Here is an 11,354-nt window from a genome sequence, read left to right as displayed (position 1 = left end):
GCTGCTGCAGTTGATGCAGGGTTCTACTTATAGATGATATCTTCTCTTATTGTTTTTTGTTTGTTATTGCTTTACAATAATTCTGCCTACTAGACAAACGTTCTTCTGTCCTTGTTTTCAGATGATTGCGATCATGGTTGGAATTGGCCTTGTCATTGTTATAATCATAGTTGGTGAGTAGTATTCGCCTATCTTTTGTTTCCTTTATTCCGACTGACATGGAAAAATCCTGATTTGAAAATTTGAATTAAAAACATGGTATTTTTACTTAGATTTTCAGTAATTAAAGTTAGAAATTTAATTTAATTTGAAAATTACATGCATCTTAATTTGCTGTATTTGCAGCAAATGGGCTAAATGTTTCTGTTGATAAGAAATATTTGTGAACATAAGATAAACCAAGGTGTAGTTTCGTTCGTATTTCGTTACGGAAATATGCTTGATACATATTCCCCGTGATACCTGTCTGGAAGTTCATGATCATGGGAGAACGAAATAGTAAGGACAATCACAACAAAGAAAAATGGGTATTACAGCACCCTGCCCACCTGAACCCATAACATTCCTTTGTGGTCTTACTTTCCTCAATACCATTTTGTTACCCTGAATACCTATAGCTCTCAAACTGTGTGTGTGTGTGTGTGTGTGTTTGTGTGTGTGTGTGCGTGCGTGCGTGCATGCGTGCGCGTGTGTGCGTGAGTGAGAGAAGCTTCATTGTGTTCCATCAGCGTTAATTGGCTGCTGGTCGTGATTGATTATTGACGCTTGGCTGTTTCATGAACTCTGGACAATAGTACGTCAGGAGAGCGGTTGGAATTAGTGCTGCAATTCGACTTTTACCAGCATTGTATTATGGTGCTGGCTAGCAGTAGCAGGAGGAGTTATAAGAGTGTTCAGGGAGGATGCTTGTAAACGAATAGGCCAGGCAGCTGTCATGAGTGAATAGGCAGTGCGAAGAAATTCCAGCCAGCAGATGCCAAATGGCAGATGTTCATTGCTCTCTGTTTATGAATATTTTACTGCCGTCTCCTAATTACACTAGACGTACTACTACCCAGTAATACAGCTAGATCTGAACATACATCGAGCTTCCCCACAGAATGTGTGTAACCATACATAATTTATATAAATCGACTGTATTTGTTCAAGCTAGGTTATTACTTTCACAGTCATGACCCATGTATATGTTTGCAAAGTTGACAAATCTAGTGGAACTACCCATATATCGATATAAAGATAGCAAGAGGCAGACTACTAATTATTGTCGCATTTTTAAAGAAGAAATTATATTTTTAGAATACATTTAATTATGTTATTTAATTAATTGTCAAGAACGCTATTAGCAAGGTACCATTTCTTTACGGAACACGCCGTGTACCGAACTGATTGTTTTTTTGTTTTGTTTTTGCTGAAATATTTGTTTGCCAACGCACGTAATTATTCAGCCTGCACTCTGCAAGAGTGAGTCTGTAATTTGCGATAAAAGTTTTCTTAACATGCAAATGTTTACTGATATTAATTATGTTGGCATATGTTTTGTTTTTAATGGGAATTGCAATTTTTTTCCTAACAGCATGGGCTGTATCAAAGGCCAAGTGATGGGACAGATGCACAAATGTGCATAGCTGAGTATGCTATGATAATAACATATGTGAGAATAGCAGCACATAGCATGCGCCGTTGTCACTGTTCTATATATATAGTCATGCTGTGTTGTCGTCTCACTGACCGAACCTCAAAAGGCTTCACTCTAGGCCTGTGATTGCCATAACGAGTCCTTAATCAGTCGAGCATCCTCCCTAACAACTCTGCTAAGATGGTGTGACCATGACGACGACGGTGACGATGACTATGACAACATCAGTGGTTGTGGTGTTAGTAGTGATGTCTTGGTGAGCAGAAATAATAGCATTGCTGCTTGAGCAGAGATACGAAACATGGAATATTGATTCGTTCATCTTTCGTTGGCTGCCCTGCAGTATTTCTCGCCACCGTCTGCGTTGTACATGTAAAACTGTGCTGCGTGTAATATGAGAGAGAGTGCCATTGTACGTCGTTGTTTATGAAGATGCTGCACGTTGATGTTCAGATCAGACAAGTGCTTGTGGCAACAATGCAATGAAAACATGCGCATTCACACATTGTCGTTATCATTCAGGTCAACTTACACCTCCTCCACTTCGTGGCACTTCACACCCTTAGATACAATTTGATTTTTTTGCATAAATTTGTATTCCTGGTAGTAATTGTCATTTTCGTTCCACTGCTGTTTAGTCACTAGTGAGCATATACATGATTAGGTTGGTGACTATTTTAAAATTTTACTGAAAGTATTTGTAAACAAACCTGATATGCATGCAATATGTCTATTTAATGCGTCCCCCTCCACCGTATTCTATTTCCTCGTGTAATATATATAGTATAGACTCTAGTTAACACACTGTATGTTTAACAGAGTGTTTTGTTTCTTTTTAATGCCTACCAGTTTGGATAGCAACCAAGTATGCCTAAGTAAATTTAGAAATCGACCGTGGGAATGGGCTGTTACATTGTGGCACGGGCCACCGTGCGATCTGTTCCACGTTATACCATTTGGTAGACCAACTGCAGGATATGATAGTATTGAACCTAGTTATAAATTGAGAACGGATGAGAGCACTATGCACGGTTTATAAACCGCTAGCAGCTGGGAACTCTTCATGGTGAATTTCTCTCTCTCCTCTCTCTCTCCCTCCCTCCCTTTCTCCCTTGACCTCTTTCACTCTTCTCCCCTCTGTCTCTCTGTCTCTCTCTCTCCTCTCTTTCGCTCTCTTTCTCTCCATAGCATGCTCTTTCTTCGTCGCTCTAACGCCTGCTCTCTTTAAGCTATTATTGATCTATATGGATGTTATAACTAGTTAGAGGTGGTACCCGCCTGCACTATAATAGATAGCAATCACGTTTAGCGAGGAGAAAAATTGTGCTTGAATTGCAAGGAGTTTTGCATATCACAGTTCCACGGAAAGATTGGAATTCGCCAGATGTTTTCTCTTCGAACGCGGTTTTTAATGCTTGGCACGTGTGCGTGCAGGGGGAGCGAGTGGCCGAGTCTTCTGTAGTTTGGTTCGCATTGCCGTGTGCCCATAAAAGGAAGTGAAGACTTTCCAGTTCAGCATAGTGAACTGTGACAATACGGCATGTCGTCCTATGCCCCTCCGTCCTCCCCCACAGCGTGAGTGTCGCACCGCCGCATCACTCGCTGAAGCCATGAGGGGCGTCGCCTTCGGCGACGAGTCGGCTGAGCGAGGGTTGCAGGTAGGACGACACCTCGACCATGCAGCGACACGGGGTTGTCAGGGGGGCGGAGATGGGAGGGGTAGGGGCGTGGCCAAGTATCGGCCATTCGACACTGTCGCCACAGCTAGTGTGCTTCCTGCTCGTGCGTGGAGTGTCGACGGTGTCGTATATTTAGTTTAGGACTAGCGTGTGAAATTGACCGGATGCATGTAATTAAGACTGATGATGGGGTAGTAGCGTGCCGTCTGTTTAAAAGGTGTCAAACGACAGTAAGGAGGACGTCGCACGTCATAGGAACGGACTAATATGCATTTGCATGAAGTAGAAAACCATCATGAAATTTTGCTCTCTCTATCTATCTAGCCATCTCTCTCTATGTATATGTATAAACGTGTTATGAGTGGTGAAGCCATTGTGACCGAATTTGTCCAAAAGGTGACACCGCGTACTGTTGGCGCAGTCTCGAGCTTGTTGCTTAATGCTGTAAGAATCTGTGTGAAGTGTTTGTCGCTAGCCATTTTCTCTAAAAGGATGCTTGATAAAAGGGAGACTGAACACTCATCGTTAACACGTCCTTGCGTGCATTTCACTGCCCCCACCCAGCTAGAAGGGTGTAACCCACACAAGCGGGACACTAGCCAGAGGCTACGTGAGTTCCGCAAATCAATTAAATCGTGTCTAGACAAGCCTACCATTTAAACGCTATAAGTAGCCCATAGGTAACGCGGCGGTGGGCTACGTAAACCTCACTCATTGTTCGTGGCCCTTCTCGATGGAGTTTACGTTTAGTCTTGCCGTGTGGAGCTAAAAAACCAGCAGGAAAATGCCTAGCGACGGCACCACTTTGCGTAAGCTCTCACGCGAGCATTTTTGGTTTCGAAAGCTGCGTGCGCTGCTCTTATTGTGAGGTGTGCACATGAACCATGGAGAGTGAAGAGCAATCGCCGTGTAAACGACAAAATTAATACTGCCACAGTGTGGAACGTCTAGTTTCCAGTATGATCCTGCAGGTGGCGCCAGTGCGATGTAACTGTGATAGTTGTCGCCTGCATGTTGACAACTAGTGCACCCATAGGTCGCATCTTTATCGTATTTGTATAGTGCTGGCGTCGTTAGGTGACGCCGCTGTCGATATCCAATGACCTAGTACGGCTGAGAGGGTCTATGTCCCCCAGGGTACTGCCGGAACGTACCCTGTGTACGGTCCGGTATACCGGAACGTACCCTGGTACTATCTAATATGCCGGACCGTACCTCGCCTACTCCACTAACGAGTCTAGGGAGTCGCCTACGCCTACTCCCTAACCCTATCCCTAACCCTAACCACATCAAATAGTTACCAGCGTACGTTCCGGTATACCGGACCGTACCCAGGGTACGTTCCGGCAGTACCCTGGGGGACATAGACCCTATGAGCCCTAGTACTTGTATGTGTATTTAGTTTACACCTTTCACGAATAGGTAGCATGAGTGCTTATGTTTAATGTCTATGTTAGCTATACACCATTAGGTGCTGGTGTGGAGATTCATTATGCTACGTGCATTTCGTTATGCCTGGAAACCAAATGTGGTACCACCATTAAGTTATGTTGATTGTGGTTACACATCTCTTGGAATAGGGAGAGGTGTACAAAAACTGTGCATAAAACTGTTGCGCTAAGTTTTTGTGGTTTTAGGCATGTGCTTTAATATTATTTCGAATGAAACATTAGCTTGTTTATGAACATCGAGTCGGTTGGAACCATGTGCATGATTCCATCTGTCTTGTTTACACACACACACATACGCACACACACATACACACGCACACACACTTTCTTTCACGATTTTATTTTCGTGGTTTTATTTTTTATTTGTTTAGTTTGGGCAGTGACCAGCCAGAGCAGTGATGACGACACCAACCCCTAGAGACGGCGTCGTATCCGGTGCCAGCTACTCGCATGCAGCGCCCCCTGCCGGCACGATGGCACCGCCGCGTGGCACACTCCCACACCTTAGCTAGACTGTTCGTTTTGAACGCTGTGATTTTCAAAATGGATTATTCGTATCCGCATGTGAGGAATCAACTCGGATTGTAAATCATAGATGCACGCGAGAGAGAACGGTCACGCTCGTTGTAAGCATGGCGTGACCTGTGACCCCGCGGTGATATAGGCAGGACGGCGCGGCCGCGCGCGGGCATAGCCTAACAACGTGAGTCGTTGTGATCATTAATCGTTCGTATAAACTTATCTATCGATTACGACTTAATCCTCCTCCCACCTAATTAGTGACAGGCTCGTTAGGAGCCACCAGATGTTAATTAGCGTTGCGGCGCGGCCGAGGCGCGAATCGCAGTCGGCGGCGACGTCGTCGTTGTGGCCGTCGTGTTACCTGCTACGGGCGTGGTTCCCGGTAGGGAGCGACGCCCGCGGCCGACGCCTCGTCACGACCATCGCCGTTACCTCCCTTTACTCGTGTGTACGCCATATATGAGAATTTTCATTGTAGGATCTCTTCGTGCTTTCCCTATCGTGCGTACGTCATGTAGACGACTGTAGTTCGTCAGCTTGCCGCGGTGTGGCGCCACACGCGGCCCCCGGCGCGCGCGCGCGAGGTCCGCGTGCATGCTGCCGCGGCGACGGTGTCACGTCAAAACAGCCTGCTAGCGCATCCGTGCAGAAAGTGCTGCTCGGTCAAGCGAGATGACTTGTTGCAGGGTATAGCGTGATGCGTGATGCCCAAGTGTGTGTCGGTTTTGCTCATTTCGAGTGGAATAGATGATAGATAGATTGCACTCTCTGATATAGGTGACATGGAGTGGAATGGACCGCGATGGTAGGCTGTTCTTACGTGAAATCGTAATGGTACGCGTAGTCGAGTTATAAATAACAGCGACGGAGACTGCTATCTATTACACTCTTCCTTTGACGTCAGTAGATGTAATTTCAGCTGGTGTTATTCGTAACTCGCTATCGCGTCACTACAACAGAAGTTAGCATGTTTAGTCACGTCGTTATGTTTTTCCTGCGCTAGTCGCGTGTTTCGTTGTAGCATTGAAGACCAAAAACGTTCCTATCGTATGTCTGTATATATTATTATTATTCTCATTATTATTATTATTATTATTATTATCATTATTACGATGGCGATCATCATCATTATTATAATAATTAAACGTACATGTTTATTTTAGAGTTGAATACTATATCTTATGTACGTGGGAGTGATGCTTGATCGCTCACACTCTAGACTGCTTGGTACGGACGTGGTGGTGGAGAATATATATAGATATATATATACGTATATGATGGATGAAGGTGTAGTCCCTGCGGCCCTACTACCTGGTACTAAGGTGTGCCGCTGGTCGTTCGGAGGTGAAACCATAACACGGTCGCCGCTACAGCGCGAACTGCCAGTGGGCGCTTGCAGACGATGTCACCTGCGCAAGTTGGGTGGAGCTTACTTCTTGGTTACCATGACAACGGCAGCACATACACCACACACAAAACCGGGTTGTCACTTTAATGGACTGTACACTCTGATTGGTCGGTTGCGAGGCGACATCGTCCAATAGTCCGCTGACAGTTCGCACGGCGGCGGTGGCGGTGGCTGATGGTTTACGAGAATTTGGAGGTTTCACTTCCTATCGGCCAAGCTGCCAGGTGGCGGGTTAGCTTCCAAAGCTTCAGGCGCATTCGTGTCGGCGCAGACGACTGTTGCTTCTCGAAGTCGGCCATCTTTACAGAAAGCTGTGATTTCGTCGCAGAGATCGCTGTCGTAATAGTTCCTCCACAGATGGCACCACTGGGGTAACCGGTTCGACATTCAGAAGCAACAACAATGCGCCTGTGTGGCAGCGTATATGTTTGATAGAATGTTGGTCCGTGTGTGTGTGCGCCCTGAGGCTCTCAACCGCCTGCCATAGAATCGCTACAATCTGTCAAACTCGTTTCACGCATCGACGGTAAGGAACGTAGAAATTCTACGAATTTGGCTAGTGCGTACACCATCTCGAATGAAAATATCATGTGGTTGTTCTGTTGTAATAGCAATCCAGAATTTCCGCATTTCAAATTGGTACTTTTGAAATTACGAGATGCTTGGACGATCGATCGGTTGCTATTCGAGGGGCGAACGTGTTTCTTGTACTGGGAGAGTGGCAGCCCGTACCAAATTGTTAATGCATTGCAAGTACACAGTGCATACGTAGTTGTTCATTCTGCTGAACTATTATTATTCAGAGTTGATGTGTTACAATAAACGTGTATAATCAAAACGACTCGTCATCTTCTTTTTCTGTCCGTTGCAGCTTTAGCACTCGGGACGTTTTCACTTCTTGCATGCGACCTATTTATCATCGAGGCAAAATGCATGTTTTTGCTAGCACAGCGAATTACTGGCAGCAGAGCGAGACTGCGGAATGTACGCCAACAGACATTAAACAATTGATGTATATGATCGTAGGCGGTCGCAGACATCTATCATAAAGTTCTGATACTGACACACACACTCATTGTTTCTACTTCCAACTCGCATTACTCAGCAGTGACATATATGAAAACTGGTGCAACATGTGTTTCATATGCAAAAAATGCCATTTATTACTGTCATTTATATCAGTCATTATAAATACAAGTTTTACAAATCCATACAACTGATTACAGAATTTTCGAAGATTTTCAGCTACCTTTTATAAATTTATTTTTCTATAAATACTTGGGTATACATCAGAAGTAGATAATAGGAATTCCCTATTATCTACTTCAGGTATACATACACGTCAGTCATTAACGTTAAAGGACTGTCAAACAGCGTACGAGACCACTCTTCCGAGACGTACAAGAAAGGGAATTGGCATGTCTCACACACGGGACATCGAACCTGCTGTTGTGCTAGATGCACGGCAGACGACCAGCAGCCCCCCCGCCCCGCCATAGGTGCACGACCACGGCGGGGTCACCACAACACCAGCACGCTCGGTCGCAGCCCCTCCTCACACCGATTGATTAAAGTAAAAATCCGAAAAAATCACCCCTGCCCTTTAAATACAGATAAAATCCTCGCGTTAAAACAATTTGCAAACGAGTAAATAAACCTCGAGACTAGATCATTGTCGAATTTCGATATAGTGGCATTACAGCAGGATATTCGATATATATATTCTCTTAATCACGACGCGTTGGCGCTCTGCTGAACTAAATATAAGAACTTGCATGTAGACAATGAGTTTTCAATGCCTATGCATTATATCCCCAACACAATTACAGTTCACTCATCTGACTGGACAAATAATTTCCCCTTTCAAAGCATGTTGATAAGGTGGACTGCTTAGTTCGCATTAAAATCGACCAGTTTTTTATTCAATCAACGAAACATGCATGGCACGTATTACCGAATCCACAAGAAACCTAACCCACTCTTCCGATACGTTAATGAAATAATTGAGTAGTAACAACTACGCATGCAGCAATTAGTCAATAGAGGATATGCAGCAGAAGCAAATCGTAATGAAGCCATAAGCGAACCTGCATATGCTACACGTTTCGATTGCGGATGACAGTGAAGACGCAAGAACTCGCCGATTGACTTAGAAGCTGCAGTTTTTTGCACCGATTGGGGCAGCTGTGTACCATGCAAGCCACATCACCTACCAACTAGGGTACACGCTACAATACGCATGCCTCTACTCAGAAACAAGAATGCACGTGGCGCGGGTAGTAATAAACCGCCTTAGTCGATCCACGGTCTAGATAACATTAACAGCAGGAGAATGTGATGTAGTGCTACACCACATATATATATCTACCATCGATGTGTATACGTTGCATTCTGTTAGTAGCAGGGCGTGCATTTCGTGATCGACAAAGGTAGGATACTAAGCAAAAGTAAGCTCAGGCAAAATATTTACAACCATACGTTAATGCTGTCAGCTGTTAAACTCTCGCTATGTGTGGGAGTTTATACCGTGCTTGCACCTGCACTGCGCACACACGTCAGCATAGCTACTTGCTCGGACACACTTCACCCGCCGACGATTACACCAGAGTAAAAGCCCAAGAGACGAGGTGAATTTTGTTTGAATGGTTTGAGCAATGTATAAACGAAGACGTAATTGATAGGGGGCTAATACATGATATTGCTTGCGCTCAGGGTGGCTGCACTGAAGGATGAGCAGAGAGTGAATATATAATGAACAGAGATTTTAACTCTGACCCTGCAGCTAGCAAAAATTTATTGACGTGCTTGTGTGTGGGAGGGGAATTATAGAAAATTAAATAACCTCGAGTCAACCAATCGATTTGGCTCATTGGACTTTTCTTTGTTTGTTTTTCGCCGGCAAGGCCTTAGAGACAGAGTGAGTCACAGACTTGCACTGCATTCAACTGTGTGAAACTCATTGCAGGCAGACGCACTGACGCCAGTGCAGCCAACCAGCCTGCTTTATTGAGAGACTTCCTTTACTGCCTCCACCTTCATTCTACAGAAAATGCTTTGCATTGGGACGAATTCTACAACAGCTGCTTCATTTTCCCCGCTGGTGGCAAGTGACCATCCACTGCCATCTACTACTGTGTTGAGCCATGTTATGTCGAGGATGTGCCTCTGCTTCCGTGCCACACGCCCACACACACCCGACCACCTCAACGATGCCACCCGGGGGAGCTGCGTGCATAGCGTTTGAACGCGATATCACGCCCGCACGCCACGCGACCCTCGGTCGCCGCCCGTGTACAAGGAAGGTCCCCCCCCTGCTCGCCGCCGCCGCCGCCGCTGCCGGCCTACAACTCGGTGGTCATGCGGGACGTGAGAGCGTTGATGCGAGCGGCGTTGCACTGCCGACACAGGATGTGGTCGTCCAGCGGGTAGCATCCCCGGCCATCGGCCTCCGACGACAGCTGACATCCGCAGTCCTGCAGCGGCAAAAGTGACGTGCGTGCGTGTTAGGGGGCGCTACGTGCTACGTTAGCGGGCTTCGGCCGTCCCTGCGCGCCGACGGCCGTCGTTTCCTGCGCGCAAGAGCCCGCGCTAGACACCGCTCGGCGTCTCGTTAGTCGCTAAATGCAGCCGCGAAACGCTGGCGTGGTTAGTTCGAATTACACTGAAAGCTCTGTTCGTTAACTAGCTCCCCGGTACAAATTGGTCTTCACCTACACCCCGCCCCCGCCACCAAACTTGCACCGCTATCAACACCCATCGGGCTTCTCTACGGCTGACTACGCCATCGCTGCGCCGCCGCCCCGGGGTCTCTCGCTCACCTCGCACCGATAGCAGTTTATGTGGAAGCTCTTGTCCAGCGCGACGATCCTCACTGTCTCCTCCTGGCCCTGCTCAGGCATGATCGGCTGGTGGCACATCGCGCAGCGAGGAGCAAATTTCCTGCGAGGGACGAGCAAACGAAACGCTCGGTCACACGGTCAGAGCGCACGGGGACGGTGCCGGAGCTCGGCCCGCGTTAACCTCCCAACGCGCTGGATAGTTGCAGTGAAATGAGACAATAGGATTGCTACTTGCAACCAACACATCAATCGACATTGCAGATGAATGGACCGACTGATTCTAGTGCACGGTGTGACCGGCCATCTTCCCACCCAGTGTAACGAGGACCGACTGCGCATGACCTGTCTGAACCCTGCGACAAACGCTTACGCACAGTCCTTTCCTGTTTGATGACACGAGTTAGGGTAACATGAGGCAGGGTACTTCGTACATCCCCCCCTCCCCATCACCACCGCCTCCTCCCTCACCTGTGGAAATCCTCGATGCAGTGTATCTGGTTGGTGGCATCGACGGTGAACGGGATTCCGTCGAGGCTCTTGCCGCAGACGACGCACGTGAAGCAGCCGGGATGGTACGGCTTGCCCGTCGCGCGCAGGATGCGGTCCATGATCGGCTTCGAGCAGATCGAGCATTTCTCCAGCGTGTTCTACGCACAACAAAGACACACAGCAGCATCAGCAACGCGCATCCACGCCACTACTACAGTGCTGGCTAGCTCGGCTGATAGAGTAAGGCTTACTAGGGTAGTCACTGGGTAGTGGCTAGGGTAGTCACTGGGTAGTGGCTAGGGTAGTCACTGGGTAGTGGCTAGGGTAGTC

At 46.9% G+C, this 11,354-nt stretch overlaps 2 protein-coding genes across 4 annotated transcripts in view; one reads left to right on the top strand and one right to left on the bottom strand.

Moving 5' to 3' along the window:
- The window catches only part of LOC106815483 (vesicle-associated membrane protein 3-like), an 18,226-nt gene extending 10,689 nt beyond the window's left edge, over positions 1-7,537 (top strand). Inside the window, exons 5-6 of one of the 2 annotated variants that reach the window (XM_014819946.1) lie at positions 122-173; positions 5,138-7,537. In XM_014819946.1, the coding sequence (XP_014675432.1) occupies positions 122-173; positions 5,138-5,184 (99 nt within the window). In that variant the 3' untranslated portion in view covers positions 5,185-7,537. Of the gene's footprint in view, positions 1-121; positions 174-2,485; positions 2,794-5,137 lie in introns of those variants that run through there. The other variant, XM_014819947.1, reaches the window with a different exon arrangement.
- Positions 7,538-7,830: 293 nt separating this feature from the next.
- LOC106815482 (lipoma-preferred partner homolog) overlaps positions 7,831-11,354 on the bottom strand; it is a 24,078-nt gene continuing 20,554 nt past the window's right edge. For both annotated transcript variants that reach the window (XM_014819944.1, XM_014819945.1), the window contains exons 7-9: positions 11,004-11,182; positions 10,515-10,635; positions 7,831-10,169 (exon numbers count right to left, since the gene is read on the bottom strand). In XM_014819944.1, the coding sequence (XP_014675430.1) occupies positions 10,038-10,169; positions 10,515-10,635; positions 11,004-11,182 (432 nt within the window). In that variant the 3' untranslated portion in view covers positions 7,831-10,037. The remainder of the gene's footprint in view (positions 10,170-10,514; positions 10,636-11,003; positions 11,183-11,354) is intronic.

This window comes from Priapulus caudatus, unplaced genomic scaffold (genome assembly GCF_000485595.1).
Source record: "Priapulus caudatus unplaced genomic scaffold, Priapulus_caudatus-5.0.1 Scaffold1126, whole genome shotgun sequence".
Lineage (NCBI taxonomy): Eukaryota > Metazoa > Priapulida > Priapulimorpha > Priapulimorphida > Priapulidae > Priapulus > Priapulus caudatus.
This window is presented reverse-complemented; position numbering and strand designations above follow the sequence as displayed.